The 26,899-nt window shown below is 38.8% G+C and overlaps 4 protein-coding genes and 1 long non-coding RNA gene across 5 annotated transcripts; 1 reads left to right on the top strand and 4 right to left on the bottom strand.

The window, feature by feature from the left end:
• Positions 1 to 5,012: 5,012 nt before the first annotated feature.
• On the bottom strand, positions 5,013 to 7,487 carry LOC135648361 (flavonoid 3',5'-hydroxylase 1-like). The gene is made up of 2 exons (XM_065165994.1): positions 6,436 to 7,487; positions 5,013 to 5,867 (listed from the first exon to the last, which is right to left on the bottom strand). Exons 1-2 carry the CDS (start codon positions 7,324 to 7,326, stop codon positions 5,241 to 5,243), a joined length of 1,518 nt encoding a protein of 505 aa, XP_065022066.1. The 5' UTR covers positions 7,327 to 7,487; the 3' UTR covers positions 5,013 to 5,240.
• Positions 7,488 to 11,098: 3,611 nt separating this feature from the next.
• LOC135649206 (putative disease resistance RPP13-like protein 1) lies at positions 11,099 to 14,306 on the bottom strand. Its single transcript, XM_065167387.1, has 2 exons — positions 12,175 to 14,306; positions 11,099 to 11,430 (listed from the first exon to the last, which is right to left on the bottom strand). The coding sequence occupies exon 1, from the start codon at positions 14,234 to 14,236 to the stop codon at positions 12,935 to 12,937; it is 1,302 nt and encodes a 433-aa protein (XP_065023459.1). The 5' UTR covers positions 14,237 to 14,306; the 3' UTR covers positions 11,099 to 11,430; positions 12,175 to 12,934.
• A 64-nt stretch (positions 14,307 to 14,370) lies between these two features.
• LOC135649205 (putative disease resistance protein RGA3) lies at positions 14,371 to 15,953 on the bottom strand. The gene has a single exon (XM_065167386.1). The coding sequence runs from the start codon at positions 15,850 to 15,852 to the stop codon at positions 14,539 to 14,541; it is 1,314 nt and encodes a 437-aa protein (XP_065023458.1). The 5' UTR covers positions 15,853 to 15,953; the 3' UTR covers positions 14,371 to 14,538.
• Positions 15,954 to 20,004: 4,051 nt separating this feature from the next.
• On the top strand, positions 20,005 to 25,206 carry LOC108953766 (uncharacterized). Its single transcript, XR_010501160.1, has 5 exons — positions 20,005 to 20,474; positions 20,667 to 21,027; positions 23,472 to 23,657; positions 23,768 to 23,881; positions 25,070 to 25,206. It is a non-coding gene; the product is annotated as an uncharacterized LOC108953766 (long non-coding RNA).
• Positions 21,355 to 25,415, bottom strand: LOC135649019 (uncharacterized). Its single transcript, XM_065167113.1, has 8 exons — positions 24,409 to 25,415; positions 24,209 to 24,341; positions 23,488 to 23,703; positions 22,971 to 23,126; positions 22,615 to 22,867; positions 22,128 to 22,528; positions 21,922 to 22,038; positions 21,355 to 21,800 (listed from the first exon to the last, which is right to left on the bottom strand). Exons 1-8 carry the CDS (start codon positions 25,413 to 25,415, stop codon positions 21,441 to 21,443), a joined length of 2,643 nt encoding a protein of 880 aa, XP_065023185.1. The 3' UTR covers positions 21,355 to 21,440.
• Between the last annotated feature and the right edge of the window lie 1,484 nt (positions 25,416 to 26,899).

Below are 26,899 nucleotides of genomic sequence, written 5' to 3'. Positions count from 1 at the left end.
ATAAAAAATGATAATGTTAAGTATAATTTACAAGATCCCAATATTACTAAAGATAAAAAAAAAATCAGATGAATGAGAATATACAAAAAGATATACGAGCCCTCTACATGCTACAACAATCAATAGATGATTCTGTATTTTTCATGATGGCATCAATATTAATAGAAACTTAAAAAAATATTAAAAAATATATTTAGAGGCACAGATAAAGTAAAAAATTTTAAAACTTCAAATTTTTTAGTTTGAATTCGAAGCTCTTATGGTGAAAGATTATGAATCTATTATTGATTTCTTTTCCAAAGTATCTTTTCTTGTGAACCGATAAGATCTTATGATGAAAATCTAACAAATCAAACTATAGTAAAAAAAGGTTTTACGGAGTTTATCTCCAAAATTTGATATGATTTCTACCGAAGAAGCTAAAGATACAAATATATTATCTATTGATAAATTAATGGGCTCCCTTTTAGTTCATAAACAAAGGTAAATAGATCTTCAAAAGAAACTTCATAACATAATCAAAATAGGTCAAAAGAAGGATTAAAAGAAAAATTCAGAAATCGAATGGGAGAGATCAAAATAGCAGAGGTCATGACCGAAAATGAAGGTAATAAAGAAACTCATCAATATTTTTGTTACAAAAATATTAGACATTTTAAAAAAAATTGTTGGTACAAAACTAAAAATCCAAATGTTTCTCTCTACTCTTACTATGATCATCTTGAAAAAGATTGTTAGAATTAAAATTAAACAAAATATCATAAGAAAAATAATAATGAAAAATGAGATAAAAATATTTTTTTATAGTATCTAATAAAGAATATTCTAGATCTATTTGGTTTTTAAATAGTGGATGCAGTAATCGTATCATAGGGGATAAAAATTTATTCCAAATGCTAGGTGATTCATTCAAATCTATAGTACAAGATGGGAAATGACAATACAATTCAAGTAGAAGAAAAAGAAATAATTATTGTGAACACTAAATTTGATAAAAAAAATATTGATGATGTAATATTTATTCTTAATTTAAAATAAAATCTTATCAATATAGGATAACTTATGAGAAAAGGATATTATACTATTTTTAATGATGCAAAATACTTGATTTATGATAAAAAAAAAACATTTGAAAAATTAATAGCAACCGTGAGAATGACAAAAAATAAAATGTTTCCTTTATTGTTTTCGGATTTCTCTTTACATGCTAGTACAAAGGCTATGATTATCTGAATTTTTGTTGGTCTATATAAATTATCTCATATGATAAATTTTATAAAATTTAAATTGCTAGGAAGATATCTCAAAATAAGACTAAAGTTGATAAAAGTTTTGATGAGAGCGATGGGAAGCCACAATACAAGAAGCAAAAAATTTCGGATTATATTTCATCTACCGTTAGTAAACCTGTTATAAAGACTATAAAAAAGAAGAGTACCAAATGAAGATAAAGATAACAACTCTAAAGAAAATTCCGATGATGAATATTCAAAATGGCAACAAGCTAAGAAGTCTCAAGTATCAAAAGCTTATAACGAATCTTCTAAAGAAAGTGAAAATAAGCAACTACTAAATATTTTAAAAAATATTAAATATGTAAAAATAGTAGATGCAACACTGAAGACCAGCTTTGGCGCAAAAAACAAAATTATTTTGTAGATAACTTCAACTTACAACTATTTGAATTAAGAAAGTGTATTAAGATTAATTCAAATAATATAGGTTAGATAAAGAAAAAAATAAAGATTTAGATTTAAATAAATAGATTAGGATAAAAAGATTCATTTGGGATATGGTAGAATTTTTCATTGCTTTAAAAGAAACTTATAATTTACCTATATTTTAGTCAATATAAATAGATACTATTGAATCAATCCAAAAATCCTATGGATTGGCTCGGAAAGACTCCTAATTTTATCTACTATTCTCTTCCCCTTATCCTCGAAGTTGTGCAAGAAAAATCAACAGAGCGCTTTTCTTTGTGCAGTGTCAAATATAGATGAAATGAGATTGCATGCATTGCATGTCCCACTTCATTCATTGGTATGGACTTGAGCTTTTCTTGTGGGCGCTTTGTGCCTGCGGTTGGGAGACCATAAAGCATTTCTGATGTAGTGACTGGGGATTTTTTCTGCAAATGATTGTCGAAATACACAAAATAAAGGGGAATTTTCTTTTAAACCTTACAATGTAGTAAAATCTTGATCCTCATTCATGTTTTACACATTTTCTCTCTATTATTTTCATTTGCATCGAACATTTTGACCTAAATTTCGATTAAAAGTGGTTTTTCTATGAATATAAGCAAGATTAAAAAAGGATTGTAATTTTTAATAAAACTCGACATGTGGCTAATAATTAAGACTCTAAGTAACCAATTATGTTTATACATGGTATCCAATTGGCCATTGATAGTCCACTTAACCAAATGATTACGTGGCTTCATTTCATATGATGATACGATACTATATAAGCATTATATCTAAAAGAGAATATTTATATTTGATGAACTTATTAAGCTTTAGTCGAGATCTAATATCACGATTTGATCAAATGAGATAATTTTATTTGATATAAATCATCCATCAAAATATTAAAATTAAAATTAAAATTAGTGCACTCATCGAATCCTTATAAAAGTACCTAAATTTTAGTTCACTATTGATGTGAGAATAATTAATATATTATAAATATATTCGAAAATACGTGATAAAAAAAAAAACTAAGCTCTGAAGAAGTCGTCAGCTCAAATACTTCTGAAAGATCATTTGATTTGTTAACTTAATATGTTTCAAATTAGTGATCAAGTCAATCGATTGATGTCCATTTTAACAGTAACAAATATCTAGAAGAGTAATAAATTATTATTTGAGTTTCACATATATATATATATATATATATATATATATATATATATATATATATATATATATATATATATATATATAGAAAAAAAAAGAAAAAGAAATAAGACAACGATTTGTTTGCAATTTAGTTGCAGGTTGACGCAGGAAGATGATCCATCACCAACCTGGGAGAAATAATCGAGAAACTTGGGTGACTGTTGCTATCTTGCATGATATTGTCGTGTTCTCGACGTCCCATGAGTGCTTTCGAGGCCAAACAAGGATGTGAACTCAGAGATGACGGCTTTGGCACGAAGCGAGAGTAAGGACGGAATTGAGAGAGCAGAGTTCATATGCTGACAGGAGACTTGCCCTTGCAGCGAAGCAATCAAGAAAAATAGAAGCAAACAAACGGCGACCACAACAGTTCATGGTGAGGCTTGTGTACGAGAAAATGCTACAATAATATATTTCTGAAAGGAATAATACATGATGAGCAGATGAAAGAGCCAATTGTATTCCCTCTATGATCCTTACAATTCCCACTCGTCATCTTATCCTCACGGGATGTGGACCATGGCGTCTTTCTTTCTTTTTTGCTGCTTTGTTCTCCGAGCTAATCCTCCAGATTGTGTTTTGGTCACATCTGACCTCTATCGCTGCAATAAAGGCATAAGTCACAGCTGACTCTCGCACCATGTTCTTCTTCTCTGATATGGAACAAAAGAGTATTTAGTTTTTGGTTCAAATCGCAGGGGAAGAAGAGACTGTTTTGCTTCTGTCGTTTAAAGAGAGGCAATTAATTGTTGGAACCATCCACTTCTATCAGAGACAGTCAGTCTCTGATCCTTTTTATTTTGAAGTGCTGTTGCTTTTATACTTTCAAGCACTGAACCAGTCATTCCTATATGCATCCATGTTCAAGCGGTAATATGCTGCATCTGAATTATTTTTATGGAATAAGATTTAGAGTAATTCTCCCATGTCTTGCGTTCAGTTTGCATAGTGTTCATCAAACCCAACTTTTTTGGGGTGGGAAAAGTTATCTATGGATTGTTAAAGCATTTATGATCTTTAAGATAATATTAAAATATGTCATGAGTTCTCAAATCTTATATCGATCATATCAAGCCTAAACCGATTTGCTTATTAAGTCATTTCCTAACTCCTTAAACTTGTAGGATTTGTGATCCCCAATTCAATCTTTAAAAATGATGAACAAGTCCAGTGATCCTAAAGCATCAGATTTAAGATTCAGCCGGTGGCCAACTCTGGGGCGAGACTGTCACAACTCGAATGCAGTGTTCAGGCCTCAGCCCATCTTAATCTACAGCAACAATCACCAAAGCTTGTTTAGCTGCCAACGTTTGTGTCTTGTGAGACATTAATTAGGAGAGGGAGAGAATGCTCTTGTAATTAGACAGCTTATCGGAGTATTATGATTGATTAATGAATCAGAGAGCTCAGAGTATTATGATTTATAGATATTTTGAGATTTTTTTAAATACCCTTAAACTAGTTGATATTTAGCTATTGGAAAGGATAAATTTATCTTTTCTTCATAATTTAAATTACAAAATAATCAAAATACTCTTGATTGATGTTTGATCGGGAAAATTGGTTATTTGCCACCCTCGATCCGATGATCAACGTTGGGACCAAAGGATCGGTCGATTTTAATGTTGACTATTTATTTTATTTATTTATTTTTAAATTTATCAGTTTGAATTGGAATCGAAATAATCGATTATGGTCTTAATTTTAGTTTTATTTCTACCTACTTAGTGTTCATCAAAACCAATTCACTCAACTGACTCTCTCTCTCTCTCTCTCCCTCCCCCTTTTTGGGTTTAAGAAGTTCTCCCTCTTTCTTGAAGAATGATTGCTGAAGCATATGTTGGATTTATGATGTTTAAGATGACATTAGAATATCTATTTTGAGATCTTTATTAATATATTGTTACACAAGTGATATTTTCAATTAATTTTTTAAGAACGATGATCAAGTCGCCAGTAATCCTAATGTTCTCAAGCATGCCAAAAGCCAATGCAGCCAGTGGTCAATTCTGGGACTGAAACTGGCCAATCCTGTTGAGGCCTCAGTCCATCTTGATCTACAACAACAACATGATGATTGTCATCAAAGCATATCTAGCTGCCAACATCTGTCGTGTAACGATGCAGGTGTATTCATTCATATTCTATGGTTCTTCAAGCCATCCCAGTCTCAGTCTTTTGATGTAGCTACACAAATCGACAATAGTTTTGCCGGCAATCGTATCACAGGTAGAGAAGCTACGTTCTTGTACAGCTAGCTACCTTTCAATTTCTGAGCTGAGAGAACGAGAGATAGATAGATAGATAGATAGATAGATAGATAGAGAGGGAGGGAGATCAGGCGTAGGCCGCCGGCGACAGGCGCGGGCGCAGAAAAACTTTGAGAGGCACAGCCTTGGGAAGAGCCAGGCCAAACTTCTCGTCCATGTTGAGCTCCTCGCCGTCGGGGAGGCTCCAGTCGAAGGCGTGCACCAGCATGCCCAACAGGTACTGGACGAACACCATGCCCACCAGCTTCCCCGCGCACACCCTTCTCCCCGCCCCGAAGGGGATGAACTCGAAGTCGTTCCCCTGCGGATCGTACCTCGCGCCCTTGCCGGTGATGAAGCGGTCGGGGTCGAACACCAGCGGCTCCTCCCACACCTCCGGGTCCCGCCCGATGGCCCAGATGTTGACGAGGAGCCGGGTGTTCTTGGGGATGTAGTAGCCGTTCACCTCGCAGTCCTCGTGGGAGAAGTGGGGGAGGCTGAGAGGGGTGGACGGGTGCAGCCGCATCGCCTCCTTGCATACCGCCTGCAGGTATGCGAGCTTCGGCAGGTCGGTTTCCTCCAGCAGGCGGTCGCGGCCGACCACATCGTCCAACTCCGCCTGCGCGCGGCTGAGGATCGCCGGGTTCTTGAGCATTTCCGCCATGGCCCACTCGACGATGATGGCGGAGGTATCGGTGCCGGCCGTGAACAGGTCCTGCATCAACACAGCTTGTTATGCACACTGTTCGAGTCAGATCAACTCAGAGAAATGCATTACATGGAATGGAATCAAGAGAGCCTCAAAACAGACACCCATATGATCCAAGCTGTCAATCTTATCATATCTATCTACCCTGCCACCAACATCGTATTGAAAACTAAGTCATTGGCTAAATCACTCCCTTACTTTCTGCTCGTTTTGCTCAATCTTGCCCGGACAAGTGTACGCAGAAGAGCCTGACTTCATTAATAGGCTAAGTATTGAACAGGACAAAAGTCGTATCAAACACTTCATTACGGCGTTGACATGCCACTACCATCTTCATTCTTGATGTGTATACGACGAGACACAGCCGATAAGTGTCCAAGAAAGCCCAAAGCACGAGCGTGGAAAGGTGAAAAAGTTGCTATCAAACGAAGATATAGGAGGCGGCCGGAATCTGGTGGTGGTCATATTGTTATGAACTCGACAAACAATGGATAATACCGTTGACCTTGAGACACTGTTCATTGAAGATAACAAAGCAGTAATTTGAAGAGATGATTCCCATCGGAAAACTTACGAAGATGAGTGCTTTAACGTTGACTTCCGAGATGGTCTCCCCGTCCTCCGTCACCTTGTTGGCCATGACCTTGTCGATGAAGTCCAGCCTCCCCTGCCGCTCCCCCTTGGCCGCCTCGTGCTCGTCGAACAGCTTCGTCACCATGGCGTCGAACCTCAAGTGCACGCTCAACATCTTCTTCTGTATCCCCTGCAGGTCCATCCACGCGATCGACGGGAAGAAGTCGCCGATGTTGAACTGCGCGCCGCCGGTCAGCATGTCCACCAGTATGTCCTTGAACTTGTTGGACTCCTCCCCGTGGGCGTCGAACACCCGCCTGCTCACCAAGATCAACCCGACGACGTTGGCCAGCGTGCACACCAGCACGTCCATCAGCTCCACCGGCTCGCCGGCCTCGGCCAGGCCGTGCAGGGAGCGGGCCATGCGCCGGAACTCGTCCCGGCGGACGGGGGCCCAGTCGGCGAAGGCCTTGCCGCCGAGGAGGTGCAGGCTGCACATCTTGCGGAGGAGCTTCCACGTCGGGGTGTAGTCGGCCATCACCAGGTTCTGGCGCTGGTAGCTGACGTCGCGGGCGCTGATGGGGTCGGGGCGGTTGGCGAACTGGGCGTCGACTGTCTTGAGGAAGGCGCGTGCAGCGTCGGCGTTGGAGGCCACGACGCAGCCATGAGAGCCCAGCCGGAGGAACATGATGGGGCCGTAGCGCTCGGCGAGGCGGGCGAGGCTGGAGTGCGCGCTGGCCCCGACGAGGAGAAGCGAGCCGAGGATGGGGAGCCCCCGGGGGCCCGGCGGGTAGGGGAAGCGGGAAGGCGACTTGCGGAGGAAGCGGTGGAGGAGGAGGTGGACGAGGAGGCAGAGCGCGGTGGCGGCCACGAGGTAGGGATCGATCGCCATACTGCTGCCGATGGTGCAATCTATGAGAGTCTTCTCCTCGTGATGAAGCCCGGAAGTGCTACAAATAGCCGCTAAGAGAGTAAAAAAATGTGAACATCAATTTTTTACTTTTCTGCGCCCATAGCAATCTTTAACATTAAACTATACAAGAAATAAAATGTACAGACATGAAACGGAAGCTATAAAATTTTGTTCAAAATACGATCACGTTTTCGTTGGTAGGTTTATGTTAACTGCAGCATGAAACAAGCATAAAAAAGATGAAGAGGTGCCAGTCTGTTCTCTAAATCAATCCTCCATCCAGATTGCCAGTGTTAATGTATCAAAAAGCATGTAAGTTAATATCAATTGTTATTTCTATGATTCATTCAACATGAAAGACAAATTTTGCTTCATCCATAAGAAATGGTCTAAAAGAAAAAGATTTGGTCGTTTTCATTCTTTTTTTTTTATTTCACATAACATGGTGGAAGTAAATGGAAAAAGGTGAAAATGATTGTGCTGAATTTGTGATGGAAACTCTCACTCTCTCTCTCTCAATGGGATGAAAACTTGGAGGATAAGACGAGATGCAGTAGATAAAGGAAGTTGAAACTTTTGCTGGACGATCAAATGAATCCATTTTGCAAACCTAGTGAATGGCCCCCCCTAAGAATGCACAACAGTTGGGATTTAACTGTAGGAAAGCAGAAGAGAGACGAAGAACAGCAACAAACATGGCAGATTTGGTGGGAACGGGAGCAGATTGCTGTGACTTGTTGGCATTTAGCATCTGTTCCATGTTATCTTGCTGATTCCATGTTTCAACCAGATCTGTAACACCCGAGTGAATCAACTCAACACTTCCCCACACAGCCTTCACCTAAACAATGCTTTGACTGACATCAGGCTGGCATAAGGAATGAAACAGATGTGGCATCTGAAAGCTACAGTTCATCTACTCTCTTATGTGGCCTCTGAAAGCTACACTTTCTTTTAATGAAACTTCCAATACAGGAGGCTTCAGAAAAATCATGAACTACCCAAATCAAACGAACGGGTGTTACTTCTTGAGGTCCATAATTGCTGTGGGATTTGTTGAAACAGAGAGGGATGTTAAGCTCCACGAAAAGAAGTCCCGAAAAGCTCAATCGCATGTATAGCACCACTTCTTTGACTATTTCTACGTTTGATGATGTTTATGTATTCACACTGTTCTTGTTGAGAATATCTGTGCTGCTATAAGGTTAAGGCTCCATGAACTAATAATCCAAGATGAGAAACAAATATGCAGGAATCCAATTGAAAGAATCAAAATGCTCTATCATGCTATCTGACTTCACAGTGGCCTTCAATAATTTGATCAAAACCAAAAGTGATGGCCCTCGAGCGAGCTATTATAATATAGTTAAAGCAAAGAGTAAGTCTTGTTATAGCTATATAATAAGGTCATTTAGTCTTATATTAATTAAGGAGTAGGAGTCCGTCGAATCTTCTTTACCCTTAAAAATTCTTTTTAGAGTTAATGTGCTCTAAAAAGTAAAATCGTATGAGTACACTCATATATCTAAAATGGATAATTCAACGCAAGCCCAATAACCACTAAGTGATTTATCACCATGAGATTCTATATTTTTTTCTCGACATTAATTGTTAGGACCTTGAGACAAAGACATGTATGGATGTGCAGTTTCGTGGATTTAGCCTACTTGCTCAATAAAAACAAGAAAAAAAAGACTGCCAAAAAAAATGATTGACTCTTTTTTAATATTTAATTATGGATTTGCCTTCAAAATATAGGCTAATTGGTACGCCAAAAACCCTAACCACACTACATATTGTAATTTTTCGATTGACGTATGCATATTACTTGTGCGTTCTTTAATGGTTGATTCGGATACCGTGTGTCCTCTATGATTTGTGACTGATATCGAGTTATGTAATTAGAAGTTGAAGTAATTAAGAGCCATCCTTAGTTGATGTGAATCACTTTTTCTTCCCTGACCTCTTCTAATATATGTATGAATAGTATCTGTAAGCGCTTAATGGAATTATACTACTTTTAGTGAAGCGAGTTGCCTAAAATCTAAAGATGCATTTTAATGTAATAATATTTGCCTTAAAGGACGACAATGATGCCATAACAACTTGTACTTGATTTAGAAAGGATAAAGGACATCGCTCTCTTAGAAATTGATTGATTGACATTGAAAAACTCTAGTAGATGCATTTATTCTAATTGATCTTGGAAAACTAAATGTAAATAAGTTAAACTTTTATTAGTAATTCTTATAAAAGAAATTTTAATGATTTGTATACTCGTCTACTTTTAGAGATTCAGTTGTTTTTTATTTTTCTTTCCGTGCATTATATACACTTAGTTTTCTTCTAATATACTCTTCTAGAATGAGGAGTCATGTCTCATAATTTGAGAATCAAATGTGAAATATTCATGGTATGATGCGTCATCTTCTCTATAATGATGATGTTATTGTTGTGATGCAAATCAATACTTAGCGGAACTAAATATGCTGTAAATATGAAATTGTACCATACATAATGGAGGTTAATTTGCACCAAATATGCAATCAAAACAAGATTGGAGATAATATTAGAGAAGCAGGAAGAAGAATCGAGTAACTATTTCAGTTGTTATATTTGAGAAAACTCTAAAATGTAATCATCTGTTACATCTACAATATTCTTACACCAAAAGGTTCCCCACAGTTCATCTAACGTAAATGAATATATAAAAGAATCAGTAATACTTGACATAACATGTTCTTTCTTTTCTTACACTCTATATACATTGTGATGTAGAGAGAGACTGCATTACGTTCCCTGTGGATTAGAAAAATCGATGTGGCTTGGACTGCATGCTATGTCATCGTTACGTAATAAAGAGGAGCTGTGTCATCATCCGTAGAAATTTCAAGAGCTTCTTGTCGACAGTCCAATCGATCACCAGCGGTTTTGCTCGTCTACCTCAATAGTCTCAAGGTTTTCTAGTTGCGGACATCACGGAGTTGAATTTCTAATGTATCTCTATTGTATCTCTGAATAGTCAACTGACTTTGCATACAACTTTTCCAAGATCAGACTTTGCATACAACTGACTTTGCATACGTCAAGACTCGAGAGTTTGACTTTATGGATGTAAGCAGCACAGCGAGATCTTTAGGTTACATGAATTCAGGTAAGTCGAAGCAACTTCCAACAGCAGCCTAAAAACTGAAGAACTACATGATATTTTGCATCTGGTGCAGGTGCTGATCATAATATAGGAGCTTTGTGCATGGATCCTAGTTTTGGTTTGTATCTGCACTGCATAAACTAAAAGCTAGATGACAGTGAGGGCAGACAAGTCGAAATGACACCTCCGAGATATGTAATCTTTTCTTGACATCACTGCTTGCTTCTGTGTTCCACGATGCCTTGTTTTCTTGTCCATGGAAAGTTTTGCTAGCTCATCACGCTGTATTCATGCAATTGACGTCCTCTTTTTGATGATGAATGCTCTTCTTCCTCCGAACTATTCGATTGTGGAGAGAAAAAGAAGAGCGGTGAGGCTTTTGTCAAAATAGATAAAAAGATAAACCCTTTTTACATGTTAGTTCGATGTTGTATGCTGTAGTCACTACAAGATTTACAACTCCAATTTGAATCACAAATATAAAAATTATGCGCATGTCCAAGGATTAGAACTTCGGTGTCCCTATAGATGTTTAGGATTTGCCATGGTTATTGACACAATTGTTTAAAACATTCACCAACAAGACAACATGGACGTGAATCAAAAGATCAAGATGAGAAGGTCAATCTCTCCTCAAACAACAAGGCGACTATTGTCACCCTATTATCTTCATGTTATACATATATATATTCCAAAGACTATTACATAGAAACCGGTAAGCATAACGAATGAGATTTTCCTAACTGCATAGCATATGATATTTCTTCAACTGCATGAGGATACTTAAAAGTTTTAAGAGTCAGAGCCTCCCTGTTGTACAGAGTCTTCGAGTCTATTTCCACAATTATATGCATAATGCCGGAATACAGTTCCCGCAATATATCAACAGTTTCACAATAAAAGATATCTGGAAACAATTAAGCAGTGGTAACCTGAAAAGACACAAGAAGCATCAAACATTTAGAAGATTTATTACCATTGTATGTGCAATGTCACCCTACTCCATGCTCAACATATGATGTTATTTTTAAAATTTGAAATAATCTTTTTTTTAATTAGAAGTATTAAAACTTCAAAAAAATTTGTACAATCAATAAAGTGATATCATCTATGTACATGAAAACAGAATGGCACTTCATGATTGTCCCTAGACATTCATGTGACTGAATACAATGTATCAATTTAAAAATTAAAAGTATTGAATTTTGAAATAATTTCATACAACCAAGGAAGTGATAGCATCTACAATCCCTTAAAAAGATTTTTTACTTTACAATTGTTAAAACCTGTTTTCGGGTAAATAATCAGTATTTAAACTAAGAATTAATGTATGATTATCGTAAAAGAAAATAGAGAAACTATTTTCTTAATCCAACTTTACCATCTATGAATGTGCTAGCTAGTTTGATTGGTAAATATATTGTCAAATCACTGCAAAGTCTTAAAATCAAATCCTCAAAATCTGTCTTTCTGCTTCTTACCCAAGTGTTCACTAGTTTACTTGGGATTTTATTGAACCAACTTGTCCCCTCCTCCAAACTAACTATTAGTTGAAACTTTAATTTGCATTGATATATTTTAAAAGTTATTATGATACCAATATTGTGATTAATCTCATAGGCAACTTTTGCATGCACTAAAATTTAAATGCTAATTAAAAGAGAAAGCTTTGCTACCTTCCATAATTGTTGATTCTGGAATGCGTGACACTAGATGCCTTCCCTCTTTTTTTTGAATTGTTTCCCCAAGATTGGAATCGTTACGGATTGGAGGCCGGAGAGATATTGGCACAAATCTTGGGGTAATGATTTAAGCTTCGGGCAATCCTCGATATACACCCGATGAAGCATCGTGAGGTGTTGCAGTTCAAGTGGCAAGGACAGTAGGTTTGGACAATCATCAATAAATAAACTCTCGAGAGAGGTGAGCTGACCAATGTCTTCTGTTAATGAAGTTAGACTTATGCAATCAAGAATATTGAGTCTTTTGAGGGACGTGGGGCACCTAGGCATTTTTTTCAATCCCCCACATTCAATGATGCAAAGATCTTCTAGCTCCGGTGGGAGTCCAATTGGTATTGTTGTTGATGATGATGGAAGTGCAGGCGAGAAATCAATCAGGTTGCCACAATCCATTACAACTAATGATTTCAAGGACTTCAAGCCTTGAAACTCCTCAGGGAACGTCCTCAGATCTTCACAAGAATCGATTGTCAGAGCGTGAATGGAAACGAGGCTTTTCCAAAACATGGACCGCCTTGATGAGAACAACCAGTCGCAGTCACTGGTATACAATTGTCGAAGCCCTATGCTCCATGATGCCTTCGTGTCCTCTCCCTGTATCTCGATCTCGTTGCGTCCAACGATACGTAATTCTTCAAGGAACTGTAGATCACGAGGAAAGGTAAAACGTGTCTCGGCATCTACAGTTGCACTATCAGCGTAAATCAAGAGGACAGGCTAATGTGCTCAGGTTCTCAATCGATCCCAACAACATCCTGTTGCCGCTCGGCATACCCAGAAATTTGAGGGAAGGCAACCGTGGCATTGATCCCAACTTCGAGCACTCTGAGATTCTTAGCTCAACAAGGTGCGGGAAGCACTTCCCCTCCTCCACTGCTCCGCCACCCTCCACCTCCCACCATTGCTCCAAGCTTGGCATCCCCTCCAGAACCAGCCTTTTCAATGCCGGGAATGTTTGTTCTCTGCAATCACCTCCACCTTCACCACGGATGATATGCTTCAGGGAATACATATGTTTTAAACAGAGCACCTCGAGCGAGGGCAGCTGCCAAAACGAAGGGAGATGCTGGCAATGTCTGCATCCACCGAGATGAATCTCCACCAGCAGCTGGTACCGACTCAACAATTGCTCATCTGATGTCCACGTCGGAAACCTGACTCCTCCGTAGCCCCAGATCGATAGAGCCTTTATGCCGTCGGGTGGTGCCAGTGCTTCCAATAACACCTCGCTATTCTCAGCTCTCGTCTCAACATTCTCGGAAAGTGATTCTTTCTCAGTCCATTCGACAACTCCCCAACATAGTGACAAAGAGTGTAGGTCTCGTTTAGAATGGAGATTAGCTTCTCTTGCATTTGCAGCATCTCTCACTTTTCCCAGGCCATATATCTCTAGTTTGCCTGAAAGGTTTAACTCCTTTAGCTGTCCTATTCCTCTCCCAGCACCAACACCCACGATGTATTTTGACAATGTGTGCAAGCAGCTTAATCTCCCCAGGCCTTCGGGCATGTCCCTCAGCTCCGTACATTCATCGAGATAGAGATGCCTGAGATCACTCATATTCTTCATCTTACTTGGCAACTTACGTAGTAGTTGACATCCAGAAAGCTTCAACGTCTGCAAGTTGAGCAGCGTGGTGATAGCTTCAGGTAACTCCGCTATTTTAGAGTAAGAAATGTCCAGGAATCTGACATGCTTGAGATGTTGTGCTAGATTTAGCAACATCGTAGCATTTAAATTATGGAATCCTAACACTCTTAATTTGGCCGGTCTTGAAATGTTGTCCACAGCTTTTCCAAAATATGCATCTCGTACCAGTAGCGTCCGCAGCGCAGGAAATTTCCCCAGCGTCTCGTGGATTTTGTAAGACGAGGAGGTGCCTGGTAAGGACAAGTGATGCACATTTTTCTTTGGTGCTGTGGCGGTGCATGGCTCTAGCAACGCAACACCTTCTTCCCCTGATATATGTTGTGCAAGGTCACGAATGAGGTCGTGCATCTTGCATGTCCTCAAACTGCAATATCCTTTGGCTTCTGACTCATACCGTCTCCAACTAAAATAAGCATGCACGATATTACCCAAGAAGTCTACGTTCTTTAACTCGGCATACATCTTGAAAGAAGCATCTCTTGTGTAGCTCCATGAAAATTCGGTGGCCTTTAACCTCCGGTTCTGCTGTTCCTTTCGATGGAATAAACCCCTGAGCCATCCACAGTTGAATCAACATGTCCACTTCTATCTCGTAATCTTTGGGGAATATGGCACAGAAGGCGAAGCATCACTTCAGGTGCGAAGGCAAGTCATTTGTAACTCAGAAGCAATGCAGGCAGGATATCAACTTCACCAACTTTGGTAGCCCAGATGTTACTTTCCTTTATAGCAGACCACTCCCTTTCATCATTCTGGTAGCTCAGCATGCTGCCCAGGGCCTTTACTGCGAGAGGCAATCCCCCACACTTTGTTACAATGGCTTTTCCAATCTCCACCAGATTTTGATGCTGCTGCTTATCATCATCTTGTCCGCTTGGAAATGCTCTTCTCCTGAACAAATCCCATGAATCTTCTTCAGATAGGAATGCCAGCTTGTGAGTGGTGAGCGTGCCCATCATGGACGACACTCCATCACTACGCGTGGTCACGACAACTCTGCTTCCGTCTCCTCCGCAGGCTAACAGCGCTTTTAAGTCGTCCCACTTCGATGAGTCTTCATTCCACACGTCGTCTAACACAAGCAGATATCTTTTCCCGGCCAATACATCTCGAACACTGCATTGTAACATGTCCATAAATTTCAGGTCGCTCTGTCTCCCAGTGGCGGAACTGATGATCGCTTTAAGAATCTCTCCCAGATCAAAAACAGAGCCCACACAAACCCAAATACGCAATTGGAAATGCCTCTCCACCCGCTTGTCTTGGTAGATCAGTTTAGCTAAGGTAGTCTTTCCTAATCCTCCCATGCCAACTATAGGGAGGACTGCAATCTTCTCATTCTCGTCCTGTTGTTCTATTAGCAGCTTTACTATCTCATCCTTCTCCTCGCCTCTACCAATAACATCCGATTCCACGACATAAGAGTGTGTTTGTCGTACAGTTGGGGGGGTTTGCTCTTGTGTGCGAACTGCAAAATTGAACTTACGACTCTCTGCTGCAATCTTATCTATACTCTTTACTACTTCATTCAATTTCCTTGCCATTTTGAATCGAAAACAAAGTGGATTATGGGATGAAAAGAAGTCACTGACCTTGCCCATCATCTTGTTCTCGATTGCTCTGTTACTCTTCCTGAGGGTTTCGAGATTAAATTCGTCGAGAACGTCCTCTGCAGCGTAGGCCGCATCCCTGAGTGCCGTCAACCAATTTTTGACGGCAGTGTCCTTAATCTGCTGCTCCTCTGCATCTCCAACGATGGATTGAATCCGCAACAACGTCCTCTCAAGCTTTTCCAGGTCCTCCTCCAGACCCCAGACAGCACCTATCTGCCGGACTACGCTCTTCTTCGTTGAGTCGATCAGAATTTCCAAGAAGGACGAGAGAAGTGCCTCGACAACCATGATTATTGTTGTCAGAATATGGTGGTGCTGGAGGTTCAATGGACGATGTATCTCAGGTTGCATACGAGTCTTTTGCACCTCTCCGACCTTATTTTTCTTTCTCGCTTGGATGGGATGGAATTTGTTAGCTGCGGATGCAAGCTACTAACGAAAAAGTTTCTGCTTCCGTGGATTGCACGCAGCATACGATACTATTCCTTTCTTCTTCTTCCTCTTCTTACAAAGCGGTTAACGAAAAAGTTTCTGCTTCCCTGGATCGCACGCAGCATACGATACAATTCCTTTCTTCTTCTTCTTCTTCTTCTTCTTCTTACATAGCGGTTTTCTTTAACTATGCAACCCGAGAGGAGTTGCTATCTCCTGACCGCTATCTCCTGCTGTCTCATAAACTTTCTATTCATCGGAAGAAACTGCTTACGCATATTGACTTGGTGTCAATGGAGTGCAGACATATTACTTCACATCCAATGGAGACAGACAGCATCAGGAATCTGATAATATGCTCTACTTAAAGCGAAAAATGCACCATCAATCTTCTGCTTTTTCGACAATAATCCACCGTTCCAGCCTCGGCAAGTTCATCTTTTCGGCACAAGGCAAAGCAAGAACATGAAGCAAATCATTACGTACACCCAACCAAGAAGCAAAGAACCTCTCGTTCTGTGAGTCCAGGGGAAACCTGCCCTCTTCTCCATTACACAGGATCAGCATACCTTCCTTTTTTCCACACAAAAATGAGATGTTTTGGTAGCTCGAGCAAAAGACGGCAACCATTTTTGCTCTACTTCTATAGCTCTCTGCTAATATCAATTTCCCTCCTCGCTTACACCGTCTCTCTAGTTTTGGGCATCCCGAGGTTGTCGAAGCTTCAAGGCTGGTGAAATATCACCATAAACCACCATCGGCGTCGATTTTAGCTTATGGAATCTCTCGAATTCCTTATCTGAAGGCGAAGATGATATGTTTGGACAACAACTAATGGATGAACTTTGCAGAGATACGAGCTGAGTAATGTATTCCATTAACGATATTAAACATGGGGAGTTTTGAGAGAAGAAGTCTTTTGAGGGATGCAGGGCAATCTGCGACAGCTCATCATGGAGGGAGGCGAGGCTTTTCCAGAAGTTGGATTGCTCCGATGAGAACAACCAGTCGCAGTGACGGACGTGCAGTTCCCGAATGCCTAAGCTCCATGATATGTCCTCTCCTCGAACCAGCCGCAGATGGATTCCTTTGATAGACGCCTCGAGGACACCGTTTTCCCAAGGAATGGCATGTCTCACCAACTCTACTACTTCACCTCCTCGGCTGCTCCTCCATCCTCGTCAAAAAAATAAATACCTCTGGGATCAATTGAGAAATTGGATAATTTAAAATTTTAGTGCATGCAAAATTTGCCTACATAAATCAATCATCATTGTGTTTGAATCTAACTAATACCAATTCCATCAAAAAGCACTTGAGCTTCTAAGTTATAAGTCAAACATAGTACATATAACTCAATTCTTCTGATTAGAACATATAAGTCAAACACAAACTTAAGTCAAAGGGTTAATCTTTTAAATTATGGGTCAAGGCTATTATATATAATCCGATTATTTCAATCATTATCGATATGAAAATATAATCTCTTACACATGAATATATTTCCAGCAAAGACATTATGAAGATAGGAACATTTTTACCTGACAATTAATTGCTCAAATTTTTTATATTTTGATACTGTTATCATATTTCTTAATTTTGCATGAAATTAGAAGTTATATCATTATGTAAATTTAAATGCACCACAACGAGATCAATTTTGAAGATATCATCTGTTAGAGCTAGCCCCAGGATATTTACCAAAGGGTAATTTTGGCAACACAACAAAGACAATAAAGCGGAATTAAAAAAAGCGACAAGAACAAACAAAACACCATAACACCAGATATACGTGGTTCGGTCAAATGACTTTGACCTACATCCACGGAAGAAAGAGGAGCAAATTACTATTATAAAAGAGGGACACTTACAAATGCCTTAGGAAATGTTCCTAGGCCATAAAACACCTTCAGCTTCCTAAACAAGAAGACTTCAAACCATAAGCAGGTTTTCTTGTGATGCCTGCTGTACTTCTTGTGGTGTCTGTGGTACTTCTCGTGGTGTGTCTAAAATCAAAGCTCAGGCCCTTATTTATAGTTCCAAGACGAGACAACAAGTCTAATTTTCCCGATGTGGGACTATGGGACTTGCCAAACTAACAAATCTCCACCTTGGCATGTCCCAACAAAACTTGCTCCACCTTCTTCACAAAAGCCCCAACGGGCAATCACCAACAATGAACACCAACCAAGTCCAAACACTGCTTGAACTTGTAAACCGGAAGAGGCTTCGTAAACATATCAGCTGGATTGTCCTTCGTATGAATTTTCTAAACAAGGACTTTTCCTTCAGCAATCAACCACTTAGCGGAATTATCACAAGAAACTGCATCTGAGTAGGAAGTAGGCTCATCAACTTCACTTGTCTCTTCTGCAACAGACAAAGCATATGCAACCAAATTTGCATACCTTTGTGGTGGTCGAATATTTCTCATATGACGCATATGCCATAATTTGGTGATGTTAGAATCAGACAATGATGATGACGAAACTGCAACTGAACCTGTGATAGTAGTTCCCTGCAGAATATACAAGCTACCAGACCTACAAGCTTTCATAACAACAAGGGCATTTCTAGAAACTTTCATAACTCCACCTTCAGCTGTGTATTTACACCCAAGGGCCTCTAGGGTGCCTAAAGAGATGAGATTCTTTTTCAAATCAGGAACATGTCTAACATTAGTGAGCGTCCTCACAATACCATCATGCATTTTAATTCGGATTGTTCCTCTACCAACAACATCACATGCGGCATTATTGCCCATCAAAACAATTCCACCATTACAAGATTCATATGTAGAAAACAAATCCCTATTGGGACACATGTGATAAGAACAACCTGAATCTAAAATCCATTCATTTTTAGACTTTGTCCTGTCATCAATAGCAAAGAAAATATTTCCAAAATTCTCATCGGATGCTACACTAGCTTCAGCGGATTCAATAGTTTTCTCAACAAAATTTTTCTTTTGCTTTAATTTATTTTTCAATTTAAAGCAATCAGATTTAATGTGCCCCATTTTATGACAATATCTGCATTCCAAATTTCTATGTCTGGATTTAGATCTAGATTTAGATCTACTACTATCAAATTCTCTTTTATCCATTCTCCCCCTAACAACCAGACCCTCAGCCTGATTCTCTCTACTTTCCCCAGTGATATTCTTGTCTATCTGCTCCTTAGATTTCAGTGCAGATTTAATTTCTTGATAAGAAACTATTTCTTTTCGATAAATCAAAGTATCACGGAAATGCTTAAAAGATTGGGGAAGAGAACACAAGAGCAACAAAGCCTTATCCTCATCATCAATTTTTGCATCTATATTCTCCAAATCCATAACCAAAGAATCAAACTTATCAAGATGCGAGAGTATAGATGTACCTTCAATCATCTGAAGCATATATAGTCTCTGCTTCAAGTAGAGACGATTCTCCACTGTCCTCTTCATGTACAAGGCTTTAAGCTTGTCCCACATGCTCTTAGCCGTAGTCTCTGTAGCTACCTCCCGTAAAACCTCGTCAGAGAGATTTAGAATGATGCTGGATCGGGCCTTCTTATCCATACCCGCAAGATCTTCCTTTGACGTACCATCTGGAATATTCTCAGCACCCTGAAGTGCCAAATCAACTCCGTCTTGAACCAGAATGGCCTCCATCTTGAGTTGCCACATGCCGAAGTTGACATTTCTGTCGAATTTCTCGACAACAATCTTTGTTATTGTCATCGTTGCCAAAAGATCCCAAAATCAGGCTCTGATACCAGTTTGTTAGAGCTAGCCCCAGGATATTTACCAAAGGGTAATTTTGGCAACACAACAAAGACAATAAAGCGGAAATAAAAAAAGCGACAAGAACAAACAAAACACCAGAACACCAGATATACGTGGTTCGGTCAAATGACTTTGACCTACATCCACGGAAGAAAGAGGAGCAAATTACTATTATAAAAGAGGGACACTTACAAATGCCTTAGGAAATGTTCCTAGGCCATAAAACACCTTCAGCTTCCTAAACAAGAAGACTTCAAACCATAAACAGGTTTTCTTGTGATGCCTGCTGTACTTCTTGTGGTGTCTGTGGTACTTCTCGTGGTGTGTCTAACATCAAAGCTCAGGCCCTTATTTATAGTTCCAAGACGAGACAACAAGTCTAATTTTCTCAATGTGGGACTATGAGACTTGCCAAACTACCATCATCACCTTTTTATTAACTTCTGAAGCTCTCTCTCTCTCTCTCTCTCTCTCTCTCCAGATTGTGTATATCACACAGAGTCAACCTTTAATTGCTTGACAAGCAACCACCTGGTGTCCCAACTGCTTGTTTTGTGTATGTTCAATGGCAAGAGATACTCCAATATGCCTACATTTCGATCCCGTGGGTTTGAGTTGCAGAGGCCCATCCAGCATTATGCTCTTTGGGACTGTTGAGGATTAAATAGTTAGACATTGGGCTTCTTAACCCACACTTGATCTGCATTGGAAATGGTAGCCAACTTGATGAATTCATGCTGTGGATGCACAGAAGCTGTTCGATGAAATGCCTGTAAGGAGTGATTCCTTTGCATGTTATTTTTTTTCTTTTTGTCCTTTAGAGTGTTTTATTGAAATATTTCATGTGATGACGAACAAAAGGTGTTCATTTAAATTTCACTATTCTGTTCAGTTTAGGATACAAAGTTGAGGGATCCATTGAAACTGGAATCTGAAGATCATAGATGTTAAATTTGTTTTGCAGAGCTCAACTCCAGAAGAAGCACAGAAGCATTTGCCAGAATAACATCTATAATAATGAATTTATCACCAGGAGAGTATTCAAGAGAAAGTTTTGCCCAGTTTTATTGGTTAAGATGAAGGATGCCCTTTGAAGCACTTCAGATTCAATGAAAGAAATTCGAGGTCATTAAGAACTCACAAAGAAAGCAACAGTAACAGGAGGCTGAAATCTATTCATAAATTTCAATGGTGAAGCAAGCTCTTCTGTTGATCATTGGTTAAGATGGAAGACATGCATAGTTAAACCCGTAAAAGTAGAGGTTATTGGTAATTGGTGAAGTGAGCAGAAGATTTACCTCCACTCTACACGGTTCTAATTCATTGTAAGTGTAACTTCGCCTCTTAATAATTACAATACTGGTTGTTATCTAAATTGTTTGGAATTCAGAAGCATTGCAATTGAAATAGCTTTTGCACAATCCAGGAAGTGACAGCATATATAAACGGGAAAATAGTTTATTACTTCACAATTGTTATCTGACATCCATATGACTTTGTGTAGCTGTTTGAAATTTAAAACTATTGGACTTTGATATAATTTTGCTCAATCAATGAAGTGATAGCATCTATAATTTTCACAATTTCTCTGAGAATAAAGGTTATCATTTGAATTTATCATAAACATGCTACTTGCCAAAACAAATCAATCATGAATTCTAAAATTAGTGAATATTAAAATAAGTAAAAAAGAATGATATTCTGAATACATAAATGAAACATTTATCATAAACACAAGCTATAGTATGTTAAGAGCTTTTAAGTTTCTTAAAAATGCTTCTCCTATGTGGGAACCGCACTTTACAAACACAGCTGGGTGGCCAATGGGAGCATCAACCCAGGCTTCAAATCCTTGATTATGCCCCGGGTGATTGAAAGGCCTGGTGAAGATCTTTCCTGTCCAAATGTGTTGCCAGGAACACCCACCTGCCATAGGGAAATAGGCCTTGACCTCCTTTTTGGCTTTGTCAAGGACAGGAACTACCAGTATATCTGTCCCAACTAAGAACTGCTGGTATGTCAAGCTATGTACATGCTTGTCATCTGGATAGTGGAGGAAAAGATGCCTAGCAACAGGCAAGCCTCTCTGAGCTGCCTCCTGAGAAAAATAAATCAACAAAAGAAGCACATCAGAAAAATGAAAAGATGATTTCTTGCATATAGATATTATTTTTTTTTGAAACAAAATCTAATATCCATATACATTTATGAAAATGTACCTTTACAAGTTGGATTCGGTAGAATTTCCAAGCTTTGTATATCTTGGCACAGCGTGCAAAATGAGCTAATGTGTTTCTGTTAGAGTAAAACTGGCAATTGGACGATGGCTTGTTTCCCTGTAGATGCTACAAATGTTAGTGATGCTTCCACTTAGGGAAGTATGGAAATCAAACTTTGCTACTAGCTGAATTTTTTTGGTGCTTACTTCATGTGTCCGGAATACTACATTGAATGCATTTAATTCCATCCAGCGCATGAGAAGTTCTTCGCTTCGACAGTACCTGATGATAGGCATGTCTACTGTACAGTAGCCTCCAATATCACTATGGTTGAAGGCAAAACCTGAGAGGCCACTGCTCAGCAAACCTGTTACGCTACTCTTTATTCCATCATTAGCCTGCCAACTTACCATTTGATCACCCTCCCAAAACAACATAGACCACTTAGGGCTACCTCTGAAGCCAGCCCTCATGAAAAAGACTAAGTTTTCTTCTGGATCTTCCTTCTCCTTTCCATGACAGGTTGCTGCCCAATCATCTACAAATTCCCTGTTGACCTTAGCCCAAAGTTCAGGGTATCTGTTATGAGCTTCAAAGGGGTCTTCATCTATGTGAAAATATAAATACTGTGTTAGTGTTTCCAACATGTTAAAACATCATACTAATATTACAATAGAGAATTTTATTGAGTACCTGAATAGAGGTGAGCATCTAAAGGTAATCCTTCACCAAAATCGGCCATCCAACCTCTTACTCCAGTATCCACCATTTCGCGTAGAATTTTCTTGAACCAACTACTTGTTGCGGGATGTGTAAAATCCAGCATTCCCACATCAAAAGCCGTATTTGGTATCATGTATGTTCCTTGTGTTTTATCTTTTACTAAGATGCCTAAACTCTTAGCTTCTTCAAACAGATTCTTGTATTTGTTTGGCTTGTCATCAGTCTGCAAGTGACAATGATCTCTTTTTCAGTTAAAACTGATGACTGAATGAAATTGACCCATCTAATTAAACTGGAAAGGGCTCCACTGAGGGAAAGTTATTTACTGGAACAAGGCAGGGGTTGCAGTAGGTCATCACTCTAATATCATGAGTACGAAGATCGTTGACTAGCTCTCTCCATCCAGCATAATGGCAGGTATCAACTTCCCAGTTCCACCATAATTGTGACCCAATTACTGTTTCCCTCTTGCCAACCCAGTCCTGCAAGGTTATCACCTAGATTTTAATAAAGATTATAGAAAACATGCATTCATGTGTTGCAGGATGTCGTAACAGGTTGTCATGAATTCACACCACTAATTTTGCAAAGTGGTGGCTTCTATTTCTTCATGACTTCCCTTCTAGTTTTGAAGATCTTAGATCTGTGGTTAGCCATTTGCTATTTATTCTAAGGCCACGCACACTTGAACAAACACAAATGACATGATTGAACTTGTTGGTAGTGGTAACTTCATTTCATATAATTATTTGATGTGACTTACCGAGCTTATCTTGTATTTATCATAATTTTTCTTCTTTGAAATATTGTTCATATCATGATATTAGCATCAGTTTCAATCACCTGCAACCAAAATGCCGAAATAGGAATGTCATGATCCTGTAATTGATCCCACACTCTGCGGACAGCTTCTGTGCCTCCCTGCATCCCGACAACAGCACCAGAAATAATCCAGTTTGGAAGTACTGGAGGTCTCCCTATGGTTTCTGTATAGGTTTCAATTAGTTCAACAGGTGAATATCCATTCAGTATTCTTCCTTGAGCATAATTTCCATATATCTGTAAGAAGAATTTGCATTAGTTGTTTGTCATGCGGCTAGAAGTTTGATATGTACCCTTTCAGAAATACAAGTCACATCATGAAGAAGAAAAGATTAAGAGTTGAAGCGACTCAAAACTGTGCTGTCGAAGACAACAGTGCCACAAGACATGAGGTTGTCGATTGTCTTAGTATCAGGTTTGTCTCTTTTTTCCTAACTATGTAATTATGGATATACAAAAAATAGCCATTTAAGTGAGCTAATGTGTAGTATTTCATTTTCCCACAACTTTATTTTGTTTTCTGATGAAGATAAAACTATTTCACTCTGTCATGGTAAGTAAGATTCAGAGTTGGAAGATTTCATAAATCTTTTATGCTCTTCCATGTTAAGAAGTGAAAAGGCAATGTGTTCCACAAAGAGTCCATTCTAATTCCATTAGCAAAAATTGTAGAACTCAAATGTCACTTTTGAAAATTCAACTAAAAATCAAATAAATCATAGCTTTTGTCAGATTCAAGTACCTGAATCTGTACTCTATCAGGCTTTGTGAGATCAAAAGCTGAATAATTGTATCCTTCAAGATAAAGGGATCTCATTTTGGAGGTCATGTAGAATGGTGAAGGGGCATATGTCGTACTCCAATCACCTCCTGATCTGTCAATTGCGAAGCAGGAGAATTTACAATTTTGATTCTAAAAGAACCCTAATAAATAATGATTACCTGTAACTAATCAGATTGGCTGCGAAGGTGATGGGTTGATCTCCTCTTCCAATACCTTGCTCTTGGACAATTATAGGCACCCTCTTTCCTTTGAACTCCATATGGGAGAACTGCTCCCCAAAACCATAGAACTTTTCATCTTTGTCACTCGCATATGTGATGAAAACTTTATTGAATTCTGTAACCACTTGCTCTTCTCCTTGCTCATCCTGTGATGAGAGTGCAACAAAACCTCTTTGCCTTGAGATGTATGCAATGCATTGACGCTGCATTCGGATTAGTTTCCAGCTTGAGCCCTGTAGAATTCTTCTTTTTGTTACACTTGGGCTCAATTTCTTATCATATTCACCAAACTTTACAGAAAAACCAATTTGATTGCTGCTCCTCTGTTCAAACAAAAACCAGTATCTAGCAACAAATGAAGGTTTCCTAGCCCATCCAAATCTGATTTTTTTCTTCCCCAGGTACAAGCTTTTCTTAGGAAGTATGTTAGTCTTCTTACTGAAGAGCCTTCCTGTGATCATCAGAATCGGGGAGTAAGACTTATTGAATGATTCAGGAGTTCCTTTATTGTTTGAATTTGAAAACCCAGATAAGAGATTATCATCTTCAGCATTCTCTTCAATGTCCGCCTCATAAAGAACCCTTATTTCTTCCACAGACTGGTGCTTGCAGATGAAAAGGACATCACCATCCTTAATAGCAAAAGAGCCTCTGCTCTCCTCCACCTGAGTCTGGACAGCTGCAGCAGATATGAAGGCCTCTCCTGGGATTGTAGACCATATGCTCCTGTTAGGCTGAGATCGGTGCGAGATCGAAAGGCAGCCACCATTTCTACAGCTCCAAGCAAGCTGGAAATCCTCCCCAATCTGATAATTCTGGTCTTGTGAAATCTTGTGTGGATTGAAGGAGAGTCCTCCATGGATGAAAGGCAGGCACTTTGGGGTGGAAGGAAAGGGATTGTTGATGTGCTTGTGGTGCTTCTTGGAGATCCTCAACTCTGGCATGGTTGGCTAATTGGGAAGTGATGCTCTCCTCCTGTAGGTTGAAAGATTCAGAGATCCAACTGCCTCTATATATACAAATAGCAAATTAATCCTGAATATTCTGGTGGAGCCCAGATCATCACTATCTTGAGCAAATTCACCATAGAGACCTTTTCTTGTGTCAGATGCATTTACAGTTGTCCTATTTCTTCTTTTCCTTAATTGTATTTCTTTTATATAAAGCATCTATTATCATTATGTATTTGACAAATTCCCAACTATTTTCATGTTCTTTGTCATGTAGAAAAGTGTTGTATTTTGTTCATTCATGTGGTTTTCTACCCTTGAAATTAAAAGTGAGAGAGACAGAGAGAGTGGAAAGAAAAGAAATCTGTCCATGGGGTCCAGGAGAGATTTCATATGCAGTGAACACAAAGATATCCTTTTTGTTTTTTTTTTTGGTGGTTTGACAAAGTTCAAGTTACAGATCAAGGACTTGGTCAATTGATCATTTTCATGATATAGATGGAAATAAAAACATGTATATCAGGACCATAGATTCTGAGTGACCTTAAAGTCTGAAATTTTGAAAAGAAAAAAGTGAATATGGACATCTACTTTCACATTTCTTTTACTTGAAAACTGGAACTTTGAGTATGATGCTAGAGAAGTTTGACTCTTACATCATTCATACCTAATCTTTCATATCCAAAGACCTACTCTACTCAGTGAAAATTGACCAGATTGTTAAATTGTTTGCCAAAATAGTAAGTTTTTTTATTTGCAAATAGTGAAAATTAATAGCTATATGTAAATTTAATGTATCAACTATATACACATATTATATATATATATATATATATATATATATATATATATATATATATATATGCCAGTGAAAGTTTCTATTAATAGTCAAACATGGGGTTTAAGTATAAGAAAAAAATTGCAAGTTTATGAGTTTTGTTAATACACTAAAATACAGAAATCACTGATGGAATACATATGCAATTTTTATAGATATCCACATGTTGGACAGATTGGATGTATCTAGATGAGTTTCTGGTCTCCTGCATTGCCGGATGAATGCCGCCAACCCAACCTGCTTGGAACAAATTCTTCAAAAGAATATTGAATAGGAAACATTGCCATGTTTCCGGATCTATTCGTTGAGTATGTGTTGTGTATCTACCCACTTTAAGAAAGGAATTCTGCCTGGTGCACCTTCCCGTGATTGCGGGAGCATACACAACTTACATACGCACATTAGTCATTTTGCATATTATGTTCGGTTTGATGGGGACTAAAAATTTCGACACCGTTTCATTAAATTTAAATAAATTAATTTAACATGTAATAGATTTAATCTACCGTTAGATTTTCAACTCTTTCACAAGTTATAAATCATCATATATAATAAATTCACTTCTTATTTTTAGCCTACTTAGACATAATTATAAACTAAGCCGCAGTCAGAGTCTACACGAGGAAAAAGCTAACAATTC

Source organism: Musa acuminata, chromosome BXJ3-9, assembly GCF_036884655.1.
Source record: "Musa acuminata AAA Group cultivar baxijiao chromosome BXJ3-9, Cavendish_Baxijiao_AAA, whole genome shotgun sequence".
NCBI classification, from domain to species: domain Eukaryota; kingdom Viridiplantae; phylum Streptophyta; class Magnoliopsida; order Zingiberales; family Musaceae; genus Musa; species Musa acuminata.
Note: the sequence above shows the minus strand (reverse complement) of the source record. Positions and strands in the feature narration are given on the sequence as shown.

What these genes read in the sequence shown, in the direction of transcription:
- LOC135649206 (XM_065167387.1), bottom strand. Translation starts at nt 14,236, where the DNA reads ATGCACGACCTCATTCGTGACCTTGCACAACATATATCAGGGGAAGAA.
- LOC135648361 (XM_065165994.1), bottom strand. Translation starts at nt 7,326, where the DNA reads ATGGCGATCGATCCCTACCTCGTGGCCGCCACCGCGCTCTGCCTCCTC. An exon ending in ACGTTAAAGCACTCATCTTC is followed by an intron (nt 5,868 to 6,435) that starts GTAAGTTTTCCG and finishes GTGTTGATGCAG; the next exon opens with GACCTGTTCACGGCCGGCAC.
- LOC135649019 (XM_065167113.1), bottom strand. Translation starts at nt 25,415, where the DNA reads ATGCCAGAGTTGAGGATCTCCAAGAAGCACCACAAGCACATCAACAAT. An exon ending in GCCAATCTGATTAGTTACAG is followed by an intron (nt 24,342 to 24,408) that starts GTAATCATTATT and finishes CGCAATTGACAG; the next exon opens with ATCAGGAGGTGATTGGAGTA. An exon ending in CTGATAGAGTACAGATTCAG is followed by an intron (nt 23,704 to 24,208) that starts GTACTTGAATCT and finishes TTCTTCTTACAG; the next exon opens with ATATATGGAAATTATGCTCA.
- LOC135649205 (XM_065167386.1), bottom strand. Translation starts at nt 15,852, where the DNA reads ATGCAACCTGAGATACATCGTCCATTGAACCTCCAGCACCACCATATT.